The sequence below is a fragment of the Semicossyphus pulcher genome, unplaced genomic scaffold, assembly GCF_022749685.1.
Source record: "Semicossyphus pulcher isolate SPU_LCO1_2020_fin unplaced genomic scaffold, fSemPul1.0.p SCAF_28, whole genome shotgun sequence".
NCBI lineage: Eukaryota > Metazoa > Chordata > Actinopteri > Labriformes > Labridae > Semicossyphus > Semicossyphus pulcher.
The window spans coordinates 6,954,303-6,977,657 of record NW_027211702.1 but is presented as its reverse complement, the minus strand read 5'-3'; the positions used below and the strand labels follow the sequence as shown (position 1 = coordinate 6,977,657).

Here is a 23,355-nt window from a genome sequence, read left to right as displayed (position 1 = left end):
GAAGTTTAATATGTAACAATTTCGCTTTCAAATGTCTGAAACCAATTAGATCTTTGTTACATATTCTGATGAGTTGTGCACTCGAATTATTCCAACTCTTTCCAATAAAAGGTAAAAGTGCGTTTAATTTGGTCACTATGACTTCCAGGGAAGTTCTACAGATAACTTTTAATTTCGGTGAAATTCGTAATTTTTAGTCACAACATTTATGTTTTATCAATAATTATTTTAAATTGTGTTTTAAATAACAATTCAGCTGCATTTCAATAGGTTATGAAATATGAATCTGTACAGTTTGTCCGGTTGCTCCCGGTAATGGGAGGAGTCGGAGTTGAGCAGACGTGGCAACAGATGACGTCATCAAAAAGCGCCAGTGGTTTGTTCATGACTGTACTGAGCTAGTCCAGCTAGCAGGTGAGTGTTCAAGCTATTTGTTCTGTTACTTTTAAACACGGACACTTATCATTAACGGCTGATTATTTCCTGCAGGGTGAGTTTAAAATGAACACGTTTATTTTTAATTGTTCACATTTTATTTCGTCTCGCGCTCAGAGTGTTTGTACACGTGTACAGCTGAGGTGTTAACTGCAGCGGTTTGTGTTAAAGGAAGCTAACACTGACTCACTGAACACTTAATAAAAACTACAACATTATTAAATATTAAATCCTACTAAAAGAGTGCCTTAGTCGGGTACCAGTATTTACTCATGTACTCATTTACAGCACTGAACAAAGTGTGTGTTATTTACATTGCAACAAGAAAGCAGAGGTGTTCACTGACAGAGCAGATGTCTGTTATGTTTATTGGGTATTTATTACACTCAAACATCAAATAACAGTCAGGCATCATTATTGAAAAGCACAAACAACAACAACAACAATCACAAAAACGAAACTATGTATAATTATACATTTCTAACGAACTAAAGGGGATTTTAAACAAAATATAACTCAAGTCATTTAGTGAGTCTTACTGTAATCTTATTTTTGTATTTTACAAAACTTCTACAGTCCTGTATGTCAATTTTGTCCCTACAATCAAAACATCATAACACTTAAATTAAAACAATTTGGCTTTGCATAAACACAAAACTTTACAGTGTGATATCTATTTTAAATGTGCTGCCTTTGAAGCACAATAGTTCCTCATTGTAATGTTAAAGCCTCCTAGCAGGGATGCTGGTGCATTTCCTCAGGGCTGGATTAACCTGCTAAAGGGACAAGAACGAGCTGTAGCCCCCACTGAGCCCCTGTTCCTCCTCCATCTCTCAAGCTGCGTGTTAGCAGGTGATAATGTGATCAAACACAAATGTATTCAGGAATGTGCAAAATGGAGCTAAACCGGATTTTGGAAAGGGCCGGAATATCTGTTTAATGACTGAAATACGCAGGAATTATCAGTTTACATTGTTTAGTAGTGGTGCATGATCCAAAACAAAGCTGAGTTTTGGTATCTGCCTTTTTGTTAGCGCTGTACTCAATACCTTTAAGGTAGCCTATCACCAAATAAAACACCTAGTATCAGAATGTTAATGATACCTGTATTTTCATCATTTTTGTACACAGATCAAGAAAGACTTCATGTCTGGTTTTCCACAGAGACAATCACAGCAAGCTTAGTCGATTGAGGCTAATGCAGCATGTGATTGGACCAAAGCCGCTACAATCCATACAGTCTGTGGTGGAAGTCGAGTGTATTTGATGTATAAATGTATTTGAATAGAAATAAATTGGATGAGGAGAGGTGGAGGCATTTTACAAAACCAAATGTATCCTTAAACATGATCAAATAAGGTGCTTAAATGTGTCTCTTTAGGAGTACTGGTATTCACATTTTGATGAAGTTAATTAAATCAAAACTAACAAACTACAAAGCAAACCTGAGGCCTTTGGGGGAAAGTCGTCTTGTTTGCCGTGTTGGTCTTTCAGCCTTACAAATACCAAACAGCTTCCTGCACTCAGAGTAGGGGCTGCGTAACCCAGGTGATAAACACTCCCTGATCGATCACAACCTGTTCTTTCAGGTTTATTCTGGACTGAAGTGAAAACAAAAGACCAGGAAGATGATGGAAGAGAGCGGGATTGAGACGACGCCTCCTGCCAGCCCTTCACCTCCTCTGAGTGTGGCTGCGACAGCCAGCAGCCCCCCAATGACCGCAGGTAGGACATCCTTTATTTGTCCCCAGAGACGGTAAGAGGGACGAAGGCTGCCATATTAAAGAAACGATATATAAGTTGCTGCCGATAGATAAAGTTAATGACTCTCAGAGAAAGCTTTAAGGTCTCTACAATTTCAACTACGAAAAAAAGTTCAGATTCAGAAGAGTTCAAATACTTTGCTCCAAATATAATAAGCTCCAAAATTATAGAAAAAAAAGTGTCTCTCTCTCTCTCTCTCTCTCCCTCTCTGTCTCTCTCCCTCTCTCTCTCTCTCTCTCCCTCTCTGTCTCTCTCTCTCTCTCTGCTCATGAGTTTTTAACCTTAACGAGACCACCTGTTAAAGTTCGCTAAAGTTAAATAAATGTTTTTAATGTGATCGTAGCTTCCTGAACGTGTCGGAGGATCAAATGAAGACATCGTCCAGCATGCAGTCAAAGCGTTTAAATAACCTCTCTGTCTAACCTCCAGGTCTGTCCAGCCCGCCGTCCCTCCTCAGCACCAGCTCCGTCTCCATCGGCTCCCCCTCAGTCTCCACCGCTTTCCCCCCCGGCCCCTCCCTCCCCTCTGGCCCCTCCCACCCAGCATTCAGCAGCCCCCTCCCCCCACACCACTCCCTCTCCTCCCAGTTCCCCCCTCCCTCCACACTGTCCTCCCCCTTCACCAGCAGCTCTCCCTTCCCTCCCCTCACCTCCCCCTCTGCACCTCCTCTGGCCTCCTCCATCAGACCTCCTCCTCCCATGGCTGCAGGCGTGTCGGCACCCCCCGTAGGACCGATGGCATCCGGCTTCTCCATGAGCGCAGGATATGACATCACAAGGGGACACGCCGGGCGGACGCCACAGACGCCACTGATGCCGACGTTCTCCAGTCCGACCGCCATGCCAGGTGAGAGCTGCGCTGGTCCTCTTCTGTAGCTTTCCAGCGTGTGACGTGTTTCATATATTCATGATTTGTTTCAGTACAAATACTTTATTCGGATTCTCCTCTAAGCGCCCTAATTTATCTCACATCCTCTTCCAGGCGTGGCCTCGAACCCGCTGGTCCAGCAGCCCGTGATGACCGGAGGATTAGATGCTGGATCTCCCATCACGTTCCCAGAGGAGCAGGACGATCCCAGAGCGGCTGGAGAAACCAACACAGGTGGAGGCATCTGGGGCTTCTTCAAGGTAATAACTCAGATCCACATATGAAAACCACAATATAAGACCGCTGACACCCACCGTCCTCACACATCTGCCTCATCTCAGAGGGCAGGAAGAGCGTCTCCAGAGATACAGACCTTTAGGAGGGTTAGGGTCAATGCAGAGAAACACACACACACACACAGACGTCCGCTGGTAATCACAGAGTGACTTTATGAATCGCCTGACAGCACTAGTTACAGCACACACAGTACAGCTGCAGGTCATCAGTGTGTTTGTCGTGTGTCCTGAGTTTCAGGATTAAAATGGAGTGAAGGAAAAAAACACGCTGGCTCCATTCCTCCTTGTTTTGGACTTTTTTAAAGTCTTTAGCTGCTGAAAAGTTTTTAAAGATGAACGTTCTCTGTTAACTCGTTTGTTTAACGTATCAGCTCACGTCACATCACTCAGTGTTCTTCTTGTGCTTAAAGATTCAGACGTAGTAGCTGATAAAGTCCCACTAAACAGGCCACCATGATGGTTCCTAAGGGGCGGGTCCTCCAGATGTGTCGCCTCACAAACATTTAAGAGGCTGGAAGCAGAAAACATTTGAACTTTATGTTTAAAAAAATTACTGAAATGATTTATGAATTATCGATATATTGATTTACTTTTTATGGCCGGATGTATTTCTTGTATGTAATGTGATGTAATGTGTGTGTGTCCTCAGGGCGTAGCAGGAAACCCCGTAGTGAAGACGGTCCTGGATAGAACCAAACACTCTGTGGAGTCCATGATCACCACTCTGGACCCCGGCATGGCTCCGTACATCAGTGAGTCACTGCGTCACTTTGAGCCCATGAAAACGCCAACTTGGGATTTCTTTTGCATGAAGCGTTTGAAGATACTCAAGGAAGTGACATCACTATAAGCAAAGAGCGATGTAACACTGCATTTCTATCACATCATAAAAGTGAGAATGTCACAAAAACTAAAAGATGTTCGGAGTTCAAATCACTTCTGGAGTGTTCAGAAATACTGAGGTCATGTTTCTGCGTTCAGAAAAGTTTATCAAAATGTTTTGTGTTTATTTAGCAGGAAAACAGGTGAATTATTCTGCTTTGTTAACTGAGATAACTCTTTAATGTCAGCGCTACAGATTGATGCCATAGGAAGCGTTTGAAGTGACTCCATAAAAATGACTCGTTCGTCCTGCAGCGCTCCGAGTGTTAGCAGAATATTAAAGCGTCCTCATTAAATGTTCCTGTGTTGTGTCTCTGCAGGGTCCGGGGGGGACGTGGACGTCGTGGTGACCTCAGACAAAGAGATGAACGTGGCCGCGGTCAGAGACGCCTTCCAGGAGGTGTTTGGGATGGCCATGGTCACCGGAGAGCCCGGTCAGTCCAACATCGCCCCCCAGCCTATGGGCTACGCTGCCGGGGTCAAGGTCAGTCCGCTGACGCGTCTACAGCCTGATATTAACATTTCTGTTTAATGACTCAAAGTAAAACAGAGGGCAGGAGCACTGGTGGATCTTTTACAGGCGCGTGTTTCATCATTATTCTCCTGTTTCTCCTGTTCTGACTGAAACAGGAAACTGCTTCAACATGTTGTGAAGCGAATTCATCTCTGCGCTCTGAGAGACGTGGCGCTCACATAAAAAGGGCCAGGAGACAATATTTGACCATAAAAAGAGTTTGCTGGTGGAGAAATTTGGCGACAGTAAGTTAGACATGTACCCTGAAGATGAGCTCCGGAGTCTGCGTGTGTTAGCTGGTGTTCTCCTCTCAGGACGGTGTTTTCTCCGGAGGCTAGTGAGCGATTTGTTGGCTTTAGCGAGCTAGCTAAAGTTAGCTAACAAGACCAAAACAAAAGTCCATCCATGAAATGAATGGCTGACGAGTGTCGGTCAGACGAGCGTCACAGGATGAAACCTTTGGTGCTGAAAGGTCAACAGATGATCAGAATGAAGTCATAGATATAAATAGTCATTGTGGAGAACAAAGTGGTCGAATTACAAGAACAAGGTCGTCGTATGTCTTGAATAAAGTTATTTTACTAGAAAAGTCCTCATGTTTAAAGTGTGTGTGTATTTGGGGGTTATAGTTCCTTTTAAAAGCGAAGCCCCCCCGCTCTGTGTGTCCGGCAGGATGCGTCCCTCTTTAAACGCTCGGCTGTGAGCGGCTCTTTGAACAGTTTGTGGACAATAAGAAACACAAAGGTTGGGATTTATGTCTCATTCAGAGAGTTTTACAGGAGGCGACGCCTCAAGGACGAGGACGTGGCAAATTTACGGCTTGTTAAATTTCCTCACACCGACAAAGAACAGACACCTCAATAACACCTGCCCCCCCCCAGAGAGTCCTGAACAGGGAGAGGGTCTGAATCCTGAACAGCGCTCTACAACAAAGTTTAATGGTGATCGAAATAAAGGAAATTAACTCTTCAATTATCAGCTTATCACTAAAAACAGAAGACATTAGATTATAGACAGACGTGTCCTTTAAAGCAGCTCAACCTGTGAGTGCAGCTTTTATTGGCTCTTGTAAACAAACGCAGACGCTCGCTCCTTTTACACTGCCAGGCCAAGGCGGGTTATTGCACCGCTGTTACGTTCCGTCTGTGACGACGGGGCGAGGTCGTTCCACATCCGAGCCGGCATCGGAGGTTGTAACCGAGGAGAGAGTGTGTAAACAGCGGCGTCAGCAGGGCGGAACAGCACCGTGTGTGTGTGTAAGGCTCGGGCTTGTTTACGCCCCACGCGCCCGTGTGAAAACACACACTGGGGCGTTTTATGGTGACGTTGCGTGGTTCAATGTAAAATGACAAAGGCTGCATGATGGCGGAGCTTCGTTACAGCGCTGTGGCAGAATCCCGATGTAGAAAGGGCTGCAGGTGCGTGTGGTCCCCCGTCCTGTTCACACAGATTTCCATCCGACCTGAGTCGGGCCAATCACAACCCTTTATGTAATAGGGGGTGGGTTACCGCACAGTTGAGGCATCTTCATAATAATGTTGAAACCAGCCACCTATCCTAGCAGCCTGCTGCTACGTCACACCTTTGGTTGCTCTGATAAGACGTAGCTTTGGGTCTGACGGCATAAATGCAAATGATATGTATTTTAGATAGATTAGCTGTAGCTGTCGGAGGCAGTTTGATCTGCACCTGTTCATTTTGTCTCTCTGAAAATCTAAAATAACGTTTCCAGGTGAAGTCATATCTGTGAATTGTTTTGGGGATGTCTGAATAAGACGAGTCATCAGGAGGTTTCTCAGGACGACAGTGTTTGCTGCGGGACAGAGTCACACAGACGCGCTACAACTTTGTATCCGATCAGTTTGGGACGTGTTTTATTCAGAGCGGGCACTCCTGTTAAATGTTTGAGCCTCCAGTTCAGACACATTACTTCACTTAAGCCTTCCTGTTACGCGGCTACACTAAACCAGACTCGTTTCCTGTAGTTAGCTAAGGTTAACAAGCCCGCGTGCGTGTGTGCGTGCGTGCGTGTGTGCGTGTGTCAAAGTCTGTGTCCTCAGTCATGGGCTTTTAAGAGACGTCTTGCCTTTGGCGTCTTCCTCGTTCTCCATCGAAACCACGCCAGCGCCTCACTCATATCAGGTGCGACTTATATCGGCTAATGAGTCAAAAAAAAAAACCCGCAAGTGTGACGTCAGTTCTGACCCTGCCTGCGACCCACCTAAACACACCTATACAGAAGACCTTCCCAGAACACTTCCCAACTGACCGATGCAGGAAGATTTCCCTGCAGTTATTAAAGATCACCACTCAGATGTTCTCATGTGAGGTCCTTTAAACTGCCAGACGTGAACTTTACTGACTTGTAGCCGTGTGAAGTTTGTCACAGCAGACGTGTTGGAACACTCTCGTCTGTGTATGTGTGCCTTTCCTACAGAAGCAAACCAGCTGCCTACACGACGCCCTCTGATACGTTTGCTCGTCACAACAGACTTAAAACCACATGAGAAGGAAAACTCAGTTTAATAGTTCAGTTTGTATTTCAGTCATGCGCAAGCTGAGTGTGTTTTTTCTTTGCGTGTGTGTGTGTGTGTGTGTGTGTGTGTGTGTGTGTGTGTGTGTGTGTGTGTGTGTGTGTGTGTGTGTGTGTGTGTGTGTGTGTGTGTGTCATTGTGCATGTGTGCGTGCGTGCGTGCAGGGAGCTCAGGAGCGCATTGACAGCCTGCGTCGTGCGGGTGTGATCCACGAGAAGCAGCCGGTGGTCTCTCTGGAAAACTTCATCGCTGAGCTGTTTCCTGACAAGTGAGAAGAAAAACAACCTCTGACTGACACACACACACACACACACACACACACACACACAGAGGCAACCACAGCTGTTTCTTCTTCACTATTTTTAACAGACTTTTAACTTTTGCTCTCACATATTTTTGCCTCGCCTCCTCCGTGTGTGAAGACGCTCCACTTTATTTTCACTGTATTTAACATTTATTTAACGTCTGTGCTGCAGAGAAAACTTCATGCTCCTTCCTCTAAACTTTCCTCCTCAGGTGGTTTGACATGTGCTGTCTGATCCTGGAGGACCCGGGTCACAACATCCGCATCGAGGTCTTCACTCAGGCGACTCCTGTGGCTCTGGATCACATCCAGCAGGTAAATCTGAGCAGGTGACACAATCACAGCAACCGCAGAGTATCAGGGTCCCTGATGGGAAGGCAGATGAGCTTTATAGAATGAAGTACTTTCAGAGAAGAAGTATGTTAGAGAGCAGGATAGTATACTAGTAGTCGTAAAAATGGACAAACACAATCTATAAAACTTTATTGATTTGGATAAACTCATCAGCGTCAGACTCACTCAGAGACCTCCAGCGTCTCCTCACACTGACCTGTAACCCCTCCCCCGGCAGGCCCAGTCCCTGACCCCCCCGGACTACAGCCTGCGCTGGTCGGGTCTGATCGTGACGGTGGGCGAGGTCCTGGAGCGCAGCATCCCCAACATCAACCGGACGGACTGGCACCAGGCGGTGACGGGGATGACGCAGCGCCAGATGATCCAGAGCGCCGCCAAAGCGTTAGCCGGTCTTTACAAACAGCAGCTGCCCCCCAGGACTATGTGAGGCTGACGGGCCCGGTTTGTGTCGCGTACTGGGAGGAGGCGGAGTCACGCTGGAGGAGGAGCCAGCTGATTGGACAGAGAGGGTCCTCGTCGCTCCTCGTCCGTCCTCGTGGGGAAAAAGCCAAATGTACATTTGTTTAAAGACGATCGAACACGTCAGCTGAGAGGCCAGAACAGACTTTAAGAGATTATTCAAAACCCTTCAAACATATTGTGGAAGTGATTCGTTTCCTTTGTCGTAGAGATCCATGGCCCGCGTCCCCGCTGAATTCTGTACCCTCGAGGTCGTCACGTCCAGAGATTCAGGAAAACCTCCCTGAACGTTAAATGAGATTTGAAATGCAGTGGAACAAATTATGATCATATTTGTTCTATTCTGATCAATACTGAGATTTGTCGGGAGATTCAGTTTGATAATGCTGCCGGTGTGAGGGTTTTTTTCTCCCATTAAATAATTACTTAAGCTAAAAGATTTAATCTACTTATCCACATAAACGATGTCATGTTACCTTTTTTGGAAGCCAACATGAGTTCAATTTCTCCGTTTCCTGTTTCCTCTTTTTCCAACAGCAGCTCAAACGAAGCTTTAGGGCAGAAATGTGTGCGTGTAGATCGAGCTAAAAAAACCTCTTTCCTCCTGTGATTGTCTGTTAGATCGAAATATGAGTAAAAAGTGTCGCGATCGCCCAAACCTACTAGTCCCCTACTATATACTGTAATAGTGTGAACTCTACTTGGTCCTACGTTAGCAGGGCACTAGTTGCAGTTTGTATTAAAGAAACTTGTGTGCTGTTTTGCACTAACAGGAAATGATTGAAACTGCTGGCGCCTCTGCCAGTCTCACATTTCAAATGTTTGATGTTTAATATTTTTATTTTCAGAGTTGTTGCTGTAGCCATCAACCTGTTGTGCACCTTTCAGCCAAAACATATTTCTGCTTGTAAATAACTTTTCTTTTTCTGGATCAGATCACCACGTCCAGATGTACTAACCCACCACTCCTCGCTAAATTCTGATGCTTATAGCTGATGCTGAATTTACTTTATACTTTGCCTTGTAGGAAGCAGTTAATCACAAATGTATTTGTAACATAATAAATGACATTATAAACGTTAATTACATGATAAAGTTGGTAAGAGTAAATATTAAGGCCTCATAATGTCTAATGTGCATATTCCATTCTTTTCCTCTGATGTAAAATCAATACTTGAGTTTGTAGTTTGCCGCTGGGACGGAGCGACCGCCCGATGGATTAATCCTGTTTTAATGTTTTAGTTTAAAATCATCACATTTGTTGCTTCCTGTTTGTTTTATTGATACATAATAACAACAGCTGTTGTTTCTGTGTTTGAGTGGAAGGAACATTTCTCTGTACTCTGTCCTCTAAATGTGCCTTTTTACACAAATAAAATGCATCTCTTTTTCATTTCTATCAATGCTATGTTTATTTTCCCCGATAAGGCTCATTCTGTGTTTCTTTTTGTTTTTTGAACCTAGGCCCTATTTTATTTTTTATTTTTTTATAAATAGGTATGCAAAGTTTTCTACATCCTGCAGCAGTGAAACAGGCTGTAATGGCTGCAACATAATCCTTGATGGGTCAAAGGTCGTCCACTAAAAGTTCTTGTTGTTTCCACTGACAGGCTCAGATTGTTATTCTAAGTGTGTGACGACATGACAGAAAGGATCCCTACAGAGATAGACCTTTTTGTTACAGAGGAAGATGATTGTTTTAACCACAGATGTTACATCGCTCTCTGCAGACACACCAGACTCCATTCATAAAAACACTGATTTTAGCTGACAGGACACAGGAGTTGTTGGTCTACCGCTGCCTACATTGGCTATTTTGATTGTGGTTTTGTGTGTTACACTAATATTGTGTTGGAGCTGCGCTTACTATATAAAATAAAAGTCAAACAAAAACACAAACACACAAACTAATTTAAGCTGCGTTTATTTCTGTTTTCTCCAAACTAAAAATAAAGTTTTTGTCGATGGAGTAAAAAAAAAAACCCTTCCTCTTTAACAAAAAGGTAGATCTCTGTAGGGATCCTTTCTGTAATGTGGTCAAAGAGGAACATCATTTTTTAACCAGAAACAGACGTTACATCGCTCTCTTCAAACACACCAGACTCCATTGACAAAAACACTCATTTTACTTCACAGAATACAGGGACTGCTGCCTCAATTGGTGAGTTTGTTTGTGTTACTGTATGACTAGTGTAGTTAAATGGTTTGTTCACATCCAACAAAATAGTTGTTTAACCCGCAATAACACCATAAATCTAACCAATTGAAGCAGAGGTAGACCAACAACTCCTGTGTCCTGAGAAGTAAAATCCCTGTTTTCTGAATGGAGTCTGGTGTGTGTGCAGAGAGCGATGTAACGTCTGTTTGTGGTTAAAACAATCATCTTCCTCTGTAACAAAAAGGTCTATCTCTGTAGGGATCCTTTCTGTCATGTTGTCACACACTTAGAATAACAATCTGAGCCTGTCAGTGGAAACAACAAGAACTTTTAGTGGACGACCTTTGTTAATTTGCCCCAAAGGAAAACAGCCACTGCAGCCATTCCATCATAGCTGCCAGCAGAGTAATGTGGGGCTAACTCATTGTAAAGTTTGTTATTCACAGTCTGGAGGAACAAAAGTCCTCCAACTACATTTTCCATCTACTTAATATTCAGTCAGCGTAGAGTCCCCCAGCTCTCTGCAGACAGAGGTCACGTCAGGCTTTTATTATTTATTAGCTGTCACTCAAAGACAAACTTTTCTTATTGTCTTTGCTGGAGAATAACTGTGAGAGTATGTGATCAGCTGACAGAGAATCGTCCTGACATCAGATAATTAAGACGACATTATCTTCACTCTCCGTCTGTCCCCTGAATGTTCCCGTATTCACAGAGTGTCCTCTGCTCCGTATCTGCTCTGAGCTCTCGCTGCAGATCTGTTCAGCTTCAGCACAAGTTTCAGAGTTGATGAATAAAACTCTCGTCTGCTGAGCTTTCAATTAAAGCGGAGGAAGAGTATACAGTATTTCACATCAATGATTCATGCTGCCTCCAGGCAGAAATCCTTTCTTACCACAGGGGCTCCTCTCTCCTCTGTGTGTGTGTGTGTGTGTGTGTGTGTGGGATGACTCTGATTCCAGCTGGCACTGAGAACAAGATGTGTGCAGGCAGCTTCTGTACCTGCAAGCGTACACACCCATCACCTGGCTGACTTTAGATTTCATCCCTGTGTGCCGTTGTTTCCCCTGCAGGCTCATGTAGCAGCTGATTACAGTGAGGAGGAGTTCAAACGGCTGCCTGGAGGAGTAAATGTGACCTACATGGCAGGAATTATTTGGCTCTGTGCTTTTATTATAAACCAGAGATTCATTCTGATGTCTGAATACACACCTGCAGTATTGCTATTTAACTTTATCTTGCACAGTCATGGTCCCCAGAGGATAATCCCTGATGTATACGATGTCTCTCTTGGTGCTCCTGGTCCGACTTTAACCCCTGCAATCCTTAAACTATTTCTACCACGAGATAATCTGCCCAATCAGGACGTAGGAACATCATGTGAAGATCTCTATAATCAACCACACTCACATGGCAGCCATTTTCCTCTGACATCATGCTAAACGTGGGAAACCAACATAGCTTAAAGAGGAAAGGTTTAAGTTCCTAGCTAACAATAACGTTAGCTAAGAAGTGGTTAAACGCTAATGTTAGCTATTGAGTGTGTCCCAATTCAGGGGCTGCATCCTTTGAAGGACGTATTTAAAGGCTGATTGCGTCACAGCGGCGCATCGAAGGCTCCTTCAGATGCACCCAACAAATGCCTCCCCCATCGGGTGCATCCTCCTGCATCGAGGTTCATTATGCGGACTCTTAAACAGCCGAGGAACACACTTTAAATGTCAACGTTTTTGGTTTCAACTCAATCGAACAGCTCGAGATACAAATGTAAAAAAACGAAAGGGGCTTTAGACTTCAAATCATCTTTAAAAAAAAAGTTACATGATGTTAGTTATGTTAGCTAGTTAGCCCGCTACCTACCTGTTGCTAGGCGACAAGTGCTGCATTTTGTGACCCAAGGGTAAGGGCGGGAACAGCTGGTGACGCAAACAGGAAATCCACCGTAGACCAGACCGTCTCATTTCAGTTCGGCCTCAGCGTCTACACAGGCTACGAGTGACTCGTCCTCTGTAGGCCGCGTCCTTTGAAGAGTGCAGCCCCTGAACTGAGACGCAGCTAACGTCTGATGGGAGCTAACTGGTTATCAGACCTGCTGTTTAGCTTGAAATGAGGCCAAAAGTCCTTTTGATCTTTCTCGATCAGTCGTCTTTTCAGCTGCTGATCGATTAGATACTGTAGTAAAACAATAAGCTTTTTTAAAGTTTATTTGAATGGCAGTTTTGAATTAAGCAGCATGTGAGCTTCCACACTGAGCGTGACATCAGAGGAAAATGGCCGCCGTGTGAATATGGAAAATGGTTCCTTTGTAGATTCCTATAAATCTGTAGCTCTCTGTCCTCTAGGGTTTTGGCAACTTTAGCATAATGACCATTTTTGTAGTTTTGTGGGCAACAAAGAAGCATCCCAATAACAATCATAAACTACGGTGGCTTACAAGGGCCACTGTAGTTTTGACTTTGCAGCCTGTTTCTTCTAATGGAAACCGTTTGTGCCGTCGCAGCGCGATCGCCCACCATAAAAATCCTCATCTTTTCTTCTTCATCACTCAGTGGAAACGGGGCCATGTGTTCTTCTCACTGCTGCAGAAGATCTTTGACCCCCTGTCTGCCCTCACCTCACCCCTCCAGGTTTGGGTCCATGTGCTCTGCCTTTGGTTCACTAGTCCAGTCTCCAAAGTTGATGGTCTTGAATCAACTTTAGAAACTACTGATAATCTTTTACTTATATCCTGTACTGTAATCCTCCCACTACCCCTGCTGCTCAGTGACGGAGCTTCTCCTCTGACTGTTTCTGAGCAGACCAAACTCTCCTCCTCTTCCTCTCAGATGAAAAAGTTTCTCTTTAATTAGAATTCCTCTCGTGTCCGCACTGTAATCCTCAGATTATTCACTTCCTGTCTCTGACTTTAATAAGCCTTCATACGGGTCCCAGGACATTTGCTGCAGAGTTAAATATCAGATCAGGGCTTCATTAAGGCCTCAGGCTGACACATCAACTCTCACACCTGAGCCTGTTTGATTCTTTATATAACTAACATCGGACTCTGTGATTGGTGGGACATGTGGACTAAACACTAACAGAGGAGTTCTCCGGGCAAACAGACTGTGTATAGGAAGTGGGCGTGGTCACAGTGATGTAACCCATTGTTCGTTTTGAAGCCTTCAGTTTGGCATCTTGGACGTCGCCAGCTTGGCTTTTTGGAACCAGAAGTGACCATATTTGGTACGTATGGACACACATTGCTATGCCTCTATCCTGGTTGACAGGTCGCCCTGTTAGTCACTTGTCAATCACAGGTAGCCCCGCCCTAAAGCATCTTTTGCATTATTGTTTATTATTATATTTGATGATGCTGCCTGTTTCTGATGTGTCCCCATAAGGATGAAAGTCTGAAGGAAACCAGACGGTTCGTTCAAAATGATCTAAAGATTTCTATCTCACGTTTTTATGGCGTCACCTTTACTTTGAAAACTAAGATGACTAAAAGTAGCAAAAACAGTGAATGAAACTGACTTTCACACAGGACTCCATCCCTGCCCCCAAACACCACCTCAGATGACCCCCACCTTTACTCCAATTATCATGACTTTGGCCCTGAGGGGTCACCTTCTAACTACAAACCATACACTTTATATAAGAAGTGGGAATGGCCATTGTAGAGTTGTGAAGACTGGAGATTTGCATTTTGGACGTCGCCATCTTGGTGTTTTTTTGAGCCAGAAGTGGACACATTTAGAAGAGAGAGCGGAGCTGGAGGTTAGCTAATGCTAAGATATCTGCTAAAGCTAGCTTGGTTAGCAAGGCTCATCCTTTTGCTTCGCTAAAAACAGGCTTTAAACAAAGTTCACAGAATGAACAGCCGACTCCTCAGAGTGTTTCTAAGTACAATCAAACACTGAACAAGACATTTTTCAGGCTGCTGTTGTAGCGACCTGTCAATCAAAGATAGCCCCGCCCTAAACCCTCCCCTCTTCCTGGTCTGTGTGACTCTAAACAGGAGCATCAGTGACTAAATGAACATCATGCTGTGTTGAAGAAGACTTGAAACTAGAGACTGAGACCATAAACTCGTTAGGAACATGTTTACAGAGGGAATACATCAGGAGAGGAGGAGGAGCATGTTCTCATTGACTGCTATAGAATCAGAGTGTCACCCCCTGCTGGACATTTGAAACAATGCAGATTTTAGGCCCTAAAGCATTGTCCTCACTGTTTAAACAGTCTATGGTCTAAATAACAAACAGGGAAAACTGAAGTCTGTGCTGAGTGTGAAGGAGCCTATCAGACCTCTGCAGCTTGCTCCTCCTCTCTGCTTCAGGCTACATTAGCGACGATTAGCATGACACACAAGAATCTCCATATTAAAGATCCAGTTCTGTATTGGGCTAAGAATAATTACAACATGGTCATAGTGGAGCATTTAGCAGCTAAAGAGACAGAACGTTCCCTCAGGAGGTGGAGGAGACCAAACACCGAGCGAGAAGAGGTTGAACAGTGGAAGAGCTGCTAAGTTCACTCTGCATTTAATGTTTGTCTGCCAAAGTGTCGTTGCACATCTTCAGATCACATCCAGAATGTGTGATTGGTGAAAGTCACTGAACCAGCTGTGACATTGAAGCAGCAGGCTTCCTTTGTAAGGTCATAACAAACACCTGTTTGTCAGTGTGTCTCCTCTGACTGCAGACGGTCGAGGGCAGCACAGAGGATGCTGGAAATCGTTCCCCATTAAACACACACACACACACACACACACACACACACACACACACACACACACACACACACACACACACACACACACAGAAACACTGGAGCTGAGTGTGAGATGCATCAAAAAATCAATGAGGGGGTCTTTCCGGAGACTAAATAACCTGTCTGTAAGCTGCAGGTCGATACTGCTTACAGGAAGTGTGGAGGACGCTCCTCCTCTGTCACATACACTAAACTTTTACATTACACTACATCGTGTTCATACTAATGAATAACATTTTAAACAGGTGTGTTTAAAGGTGGGGTACATGTTTCTAAAGAAAGTTTCATCAGTGTTCATCACTCAGTGAGCCAGCGTCACGCTATCAGGACCCTTGGACAGTCTTATGATGATTAATATATGTTGTGTTTTTCCTGCTGTGACAAAAGTGCCAGAAGTTGTGCTGCAAACAGGTTTTATACACCTGGATACACCTGTAAAGAAGCTGCCTTTAGATTTACATTGTTTCATTTATTACATTTAAATTGTTTGAGGTTCATTTTTAAGATGTTTTCATGGATTTCTTTGTCTTACATATACTACACCTGGATGATCTACTGTATTACTACTATCTCTATTACTACTGTATAAAGCCGCCATTATTGTCATGAGTTGTTTAAATTTGGTTCATTCTGTGTTCTTGTCATGATTAAGTCTTGTTTAGTTGTGTGATTCATTTGTGTTTCATTGTTTATCATTTCCTGTTTTATTTTGTAGTTCTTGTTCATGTTTGTCACGTCTTGTTTTACTTCCTTCCTTTGTGTCTTTTCCCACCTTTTGGATTGTGTGCCTTGCCCTCATTGTTTTCACCTGTGTTGATTAGTCTCACCTGTCCCTGTTTGCCACCTGTGTGTTTCTTTCATTGCATCTATGCTCGTGAAAGCCTTGTTACCTTGTCACCTGTACTCTGGATTTTCCTTGTGGCTCCCCGTGTTTCCTGTTCCTAGATCTATGGTTGTACCTTTTTGTTGGACTGTCTGCACCTGGGTCGTCTCCCTTTTTGTTTTACCTCCAACTGTGACAATTATGTCACCCACTGGTTTGTCGACTGCCTTTTTTAAGCCTCAAGTCTGACATTACTTTGGCTGTCACCATGTTGGGTTTTTGGAGCCAGACGTGACCAGATATGGAGGAGAGGGTGGAGCTTGAGTAGGAAGGGGTTAGCAGATGCTAAGTTATCAAAGCTAAACATCAGTGTCCATTGCTAATTCATTAGCTGAATGAGCTCATTAACCATCATGTTTCCACAGAATCTTTTTTTGTGTTAACTGAGCAAAGTTGAACAAATAAATTAGTGTATGACAAACACTGAACGAGCTAAAGAGCCTGCTATGGTGAGCACAGATAGCTGCTAATTAGTGCTGACATACAGCATAAATAAAATAATGAGTGTAAAAAAAGTGTGTGAGACGTGTTGGACGGTCTGTTCGTCCAATAAAGCGCACACAGATTATCTGTCTGATATTTACATGAACAAATCTCCAAAAGGCTCCAACAGCACAAACACGGCCCAGAGGTTACGTTCAGTGACTGAGTTAGCTGAGGGGACACCTAGCAGACAGCTAGCAGCTCCCAGCTGTCACTCAAAGAGGCCACGCCCCTAATGCTGCATCACTTTAAGCCTTAATATAATGTAAAGGTGAGTTGTATAAAGACTCTCCCCGTACAGTTGTCATGAAGAGAGAAATGAGCTATAGAGACCCAAACTGTTTTTTGTACCAGGCTGTAAACATGTTTATTTCTGCTGTAAAGTTTAACATGGGGCTCTATGGGGACTGACTCACTGCTGGAGACAGCCTCAAGTGGACACCAGAGGAACTGCAGGTTTCTGCACTTCAGGGTTGGTTACTGTTTTTCATTCCCCAAAGTTGTTTCATCACATCTCCCAGTTATACCAATCACTGCTAAACTCGCTCACCTGTGATGTCATTAATCACAGGTGAGCTTTAGCTGCTTTCTTGCTTGTAAAAATGTCTGATGGGGTCAAGATTTGTGTCCTCTTATATTTTTCATGTGTTAGACATGTGGGAACCTTTCTCAAAAATTGTGTTTTAAAATAATTGGGTCAATTTAAATTGTATGTCTCATTGTTTCTTTAATACGCTGTGTTGATAAGCGCAGCAGCTGTATCTCAGACTGCCTCTCTGGGGTTGTGGGTTGGAGTCTGTTGACTGTGCAGATCCAGATCCTGATCCTGATCCAGATCCGCCCCTCCCTCCCAGCGGAGGCAGGGAGCAGCTGAGCGGGCAGAGAGGCTGCAGAGCCTCCGCCGGGGATGGCATCCTGTCGGGCTTCACACGGAGCTCCTCACTCCTCCTCCTTCTCCTCTTTCTCCTCCTCCTCCTCCTTAGCTGTGTCTCATATGTTTGTCGCATCCTGAGCGGACTGTGAGGCGGACTAAAGGTAGAATGGGCCGAACCTCCCGGTCCCCCCTCTAACCCTGGACATGGATCTGACTCCCCCGCACACAGACAAAGGTAACATCGATCCGCTGTTCCCCCGCTGCAGGGGTCTGCAGGTGTGCATGTGCTGCATGTGTGTGTGTGTGCAGTCAGGTGCCTCTCTGCGGATGTGTCGGTGGTGCTGATGCTGATGGAGGCTCCGCACTTGTTGAGTGATTGTGTGTGTGACTTTAGAATGAAGCAGCTTCTGTCACAGCTGCTCACCTGTCGTGTCTCTGCTCTGTCATCATGTGTGAATCAAGAGTTACAGGTGAATGTGAGGGACAAAAAGGTTGCAGCGTCCTTGTCTGATTGATTCCTGCTGCCAACTTTGTCTCCCGATGTCTCCTTCATTGTCTCGCTGTGTCCGACGTGATTTTGCGTTTTAATGAGCTGAATGAGTGAAAGTGCATCTCATGAACCGCGAACATGTTGCTGCTGAAGATAACAGACTGAAACAACAGGCGGTCACATCCCTATCGTCACATGTACAGTGTCAGCGTGACGTGATTTGTTCTTCTCAGGTCCCAACGGAGCTCTCACACAGCGCACACAGCCTTCAAGTGAAAACAAAGGTTAGTTTCAAGTTAAAATGTAATTTGAGTTTTCGACATAAAGACGTGAAATATTGCTGCAGCAGAACAACTTGTTATTGATCATAAATGACACATTTCCTGTCACGTGCAGGTATAAACTGTTGTTGTAAAGTCCCGAGGTATAAACAGGTGGTAGTGAATTAGTTAGCAGGTAAGTTAGCAGGTGGAGCCAGAGGTACGTGTACAGCACCAGTGATAGTATCAGTATATGGCAGTATTATAAAGCACTTTAAGCGATGTGGCAACAAATATGATCAAATTATTTTTCTGTATTGATCAATATTTATCACAATGTTTATTCTGATAATTCTGCCAGCTCCTGGTGATGGAGGAAGCCTGAGGAAACCAGGAAGTTGATCACATTTAGACTGTTGTTTAAAGGAGCTAAATCTGTCTGTCAGACATCTTTAAGGCTGTATTCTATTTGTTAAAGAGTTAAAGGGATAGTTCAGTTTGTTTCAAGTGGGCTTGTTTGAGGTCCTTATCAGTAGTAAGTGTACTACGTACAGTAGATAACAGTCAGCACGGTCCCTGTTCGGAGAAGCCGGCCGGAGTTCCTACACAGAAGCTAAGCTAAGCTAGCTGCAGACGGGGTCAGGAGCACCACGTACTTTAGCCACTTTAAGAGTCCTACATATAAACATGTCAGTTTCAGTTTCAGACAGCCCTTTCCCTCTGCACTGTTGGTGAGTTCCATTTACCTCGGAACCTGTGATTGGTCTCTCGGAATACCGAGAACCACAGAACAATGAGGTCCACAACATGTCCACAGATAGACGTTGGACAGTACTGTGTGTACGACTGAGTCACTGAGACACAAGACAGACGTGATAATAAACCGTTAATAGTACAGCTTTCATTTACTGTTGTTGCACGGAGCAGCCATCCGACTTCCCAAGTCGGAAGACCGACCTCGGGGGGCGTATACCTACGCAGGCAGCGCACGGTGTCGGATCAGCTGTTTGTAGAAGAGACAACAAATAAAGGAAAATACAAAATGGAAACGACAAAGTGCTGTTCAAAACTATGAAGATGATAGAACTGGTAAAAGGATGTGATCATAAGTTTGGCCACTGGGCGTCGCTTCCGAACTATAAACGTTCGGTGTGTCCGAAACCGCATACTATCATACTATCATACTAATCATACTAACCATACTAACCATGACGTGAAATTAAGTATGTCATGCGTTCCCATCTCCTAGTATGCAATTTTGTGTATGCGAGAAATGCCCGGATGTATACTCGATCGGCCCGGATGTTTGAGTATGAGAGGGGAGCTCTCTGGTTGTACTCAACCGCCCCAAAATGCATTGTGGCTATTCAGCTTCTACTATGGCGGAGATGGACCGGAGATCAGAGCGGACATACGTAAACGATTAAGTCACGTGATACGGAGAAGACGGCTCTGAGTATGATGCCAACGGCATCCTAACAGTCAGGTTAGTAGGCATTATGCAGTACATAGTATGTAGTAGGGAGTACGTAAGTATGCGGTTTCGGACACGGCAACAGTGATGTCACCCATCAGATTGTGGAGTACCGTGTTGAAGTCTTGAGTTTAACATCTTTTGGAGCCGTAGGGACCATATTTGGACGTGAGGGTGGAGCGCCACAGGAGCTATGCTAAGTTAACCAAAGCTAGCTTTGTTAGCAAGGTGCATCCACCTTTTCTCCCATGATCATAACTTTGGCCAAGAGGGGTCACCTTAACTACAAAATATAGACTTTAATAAGAAGTGGGCGTGGCCATTGTATCATCATCCATTGGTTTGTAGAGTTGTGAAGACTGGATATTTGCATTTTGGACGTCGCCATCTTGGTGTTTTTTTGAGCCAGAAGTGGACACATTTAGAAGAGAGAGCGGAGCTGGAGGTTAGCTAATGCTAAGATATCTGCTAAAGCTAGCTTGGTTAGCAAGGCTCATCCTTTTGCTTCACTAAAAACAGGCTTTAATCAAAGTGTACAAATTAACAGCCGACTCCTCAGAGTGTTTCTAAGTACAACCAAACACTGAACAGGACATTTTTCAAGTTGCCGTTGTAGCGACCTGTCAATCAAAGGTAGCCCCGCCCTAACTCCTCCCCTCTTCCTGGTCTGTGTGACTCTAAATGGGAGCATCAGTGACTAAATGAACATCATGCTGTGTTGAAGAAGACCTGAAACTAGAGACTGAGACCATAAACTCGTTAGGAACATGTTTACAGAGGGAATACATCAGGAGAGGAGGAGGAGCATGTTCTCATTGACTGCTATAGAATCACACTTCTTTTTTGCCCCCTGTTGGCCATTAAAAAGAATGCACTTTTGAGGGGGAACAACTCACCACATGTTATGGATGTATAACATGTTGATTTTGACAGCTGCCTGTCTCACCTTTCAGAGAGCTTCTATCTTCAGACTACTTTCAGCTCTGGTCCGCCAGCCTCACCATGACCTGGACCTCATGCAGGAACATTTTCTTATTCTCTGTACATGACCTGTCTGACAGATCTGAACCCAGCGGGAGTTCTGTTTGTGCTCGTCTGAGAGAAAGTTCTCTGACATCCGCCCGCCGTGCCGCGCATGAATAAATCTGTTTTTTACATGAGGCCCAGGAGTTTCTTCTTGTTTAAACCCCGACACATCTCACCCTGTCAGCCATTTCAGTCAACATCCTGCTGGTATGTAACATTTGACTGATTTCACTCCGAATGAAAATGCAGAACGTGTGTATCTAACTTCATTTGGGTATGTTCCAATGTTGCCTGTTTAAAAACCTGTTAACTGATTGTTTCGACCACACGTGTGGGGGTTTCAAAGGGGAGGACATTTAAGATGACCTCTCCGCTCGACACACCAGAGAGCTCAGGCTGGATGTATGTGTGGGATACAAACAACAGACACTCGAGGAGGTTACTGTGATGTTCACTCTGAGCTCACAGCAGAAACAGCTTCTGTGTGTTCGGTGGACAGAACACACAGTCTGCTCCGTCCCCGCTCCGTCTCTCCAACATGTTCCTCCGTGCACGGACGTTTAGTTTTGCAGGTTTCCACGTTGACTTCTAAAACAGAACTTATCTGTCTGCAGCTGTTTGACAGGCATGTTTGTCTCTGTGCAGCGGCAACGACACATCGTACAGATGTGGATCATTGTGGACTCGGTCTATCAGCTCGTCTTCAGAACTTTCTGCCCTTGTTGTCCCTGCTGCTGTGTTGACCCCGTCACATCCCCTCTGCCTCCACACTGCCCCTACTGTTCATGTGCAGACTGCATGTCGTGTATGCAGTGGTCATTTTTGAGGACGTGCACAGCCGACGCTCCAAACTGTGCATGTGAACCTGTAGTTTAAAGCAAGAATATCTTTAAGCTTCACCCTCTGAGGACTGAAAGAACCATGACAATGACTGAAGGCTACGATGCACTTGGTGATTTTTCTTACATTAAAATCAAATCAGCGTTCTGACATCACTCTGTGAGATGTCAAAGTGTAAAGAAATGATGCAGAACACAGTAACAGGCTAACACTAATCACAACATCATTGGCTTCAAACTAACTTTTTAGCATTTCCTGTCTCCCACTCTCTCCTCGTCCTGCTCCCCTGTTCTCAGAGCACAGAAACAAACAGGTTTGTTTTCAGCTACACCTGAGCGAGCTGCAGGTGAAGCCAGCCGAGGCGTGTCTCTGCATGTTGCATCCTCTCATTACTTTGTTACTTTGATTCATCAGACTTTCAGCGCACAATCTGAGTCGCCTCCAAACTGATGTCACACAGACTGACAGAGTGAGACCAGCTTTATATTAGATCCATCCCACACAGTTCTGCATGAATTAACTTGTACGATAGCACCATCATCTGTCGGCACCATCATGCATTATTAGTTTCTGTCCTTTCATTGGATTTGTTGATGACACAGAATGACTCCACCTGCATGCATCATCTCCTTTTAGAACCTGTAGAGATGAGCACGACATCTTTCTGATATGATGCGTCGTGTCAGTCATCCTGATATCTGACTTTAAAGTGCAAGTTCAGTCTCAACATTTTGTAGGAACAGTAACCCCCCCTATAGACACACCCCCTTATTTATATGGACTCCGTGTGCTGTTCTCTCTGACAGAAAGTGCTGAGGAGCGCTGGGATGGAGCGCCCGGCGATGAGAGAGGAAACACTCCCTGAGGCTACAGTTTTAAAATCAAAGAACACATTTATTAATCAAAGCACTCACTTACGAGCAGAACCAACAGAGCGCTAAATATCTTTTAAATATGAACGATTTTCCTTCACAATCAGCAGGAGGGCAGCGTACACAGCTGTCTGCAGCTTACGGCCTCAAAGCTGTCCATGGTTTTCATAGCTACAACGTACAAACGTGTCGGTAGGTACAAAACACAGTGTCCTGTTACCTGTGCGGAGCGGAGAGGAAAGAGAGTAAGTCATCTTAAAGATGACATTGTGTCCATGCTGAGGAACAGACTGAACGTCGCTCTGGCCTCCTTTGTTTCTAGTTCATGTTTCAAATGTCACATTTGCCTCCAGCCCGCTCCCCATCATCCAATCAAATACCACATTATCAAAACTAAATCGGTGGTCTTGGAGACGCAACTTCTTGGACGTCACACCTGAGTGTGTACAGCGTTGTGTTACATCATAATTGACCTTCGCCAACAAACATACACATTAATACAAGGAAACCTCCCAGCCACAAGTTACCAAGGAAACCATCATGGAAACATAAAAGCCAACCCAAATGATGTGGTCAAATTAGCCAAATCTATAGCCATTAATATACAGTCATACGAAACACTGCTGTGGATGTTGGATGATGGATTCAAGTCGTTCCTTCCTTGGACAGGAAGCTTTCAGGCAGCTGGCGTTGACTCCAGCTGCTTTATTAGCACGTTCACTGCTCCTCTAACGATACTCTCTGCGTGATGGCCGTTATGTTTGCACAAAATACTTCACCTTTGTTTTGCATATTTAGGTAATTATTCATAAGTTATTGATCCCATTGGTTACC

General features: G+C 44.5%; 1 protein-coding gene across 1 annotated transcript; it reads left to right on the top strand.

Moving 5' to 3' along the window:
• The first annotated feature begins 383 nt into the window (after window positions 1-383).
• prrc1 (proline-rich coiled-coil 1) lies at window positions 384-9,808 on the top strand. The gene is made up of 9 exons (XM_069677226.1): window positions 384-414; window positions 2,025-2,160; window positions 2,629-3,045; window positions 3,181-3,326; window positions 4,012-4,114; window positions 4,565-4,728; window positions 7,457-7,560; window positions 7,809-7,911; window positions 8,168-9,808. Exons 2-9 carry the CDS (start codon window positions 2,064-2,066, stop codon window positions 8,375-8,377), a joined length of 1,344 nt encoding a protein of 447 aa, XP_069533327.1. The 5' UTR covers window positions 384-414; window positions 2,025-2,063; the 3' UTR covers window positions 8,378-9,808.
• Window positions 9,809-23,355: the final 13,547 nt, after the last annotated feature.

Bases quoted from the DNA above. Each gene is read 5' to 3' on its own strand.
- prrc1 (XM_069677226.1), top strand. From the start codon at position 2,064: ATGATGGAAGAGAGCGGGATTGAGACGACGCCTCCTGCCAGCCCTTCA. The intron at 3,327-4,011 runs GTAATAACTCAG...GTGTGTCCTCAG, and splicing joins GCATCTGGGGCTTCTTCAAG to GGCGTAGCAGGAAACCCCGT. The intron at 4,729-7,456 runs GTCAGTCCGCTG...GCGTGCGTGCAG, and splicing joins GCTACGCTGCCGGGGTCAAG to GGAGCTCAGGAGCGCATTGA.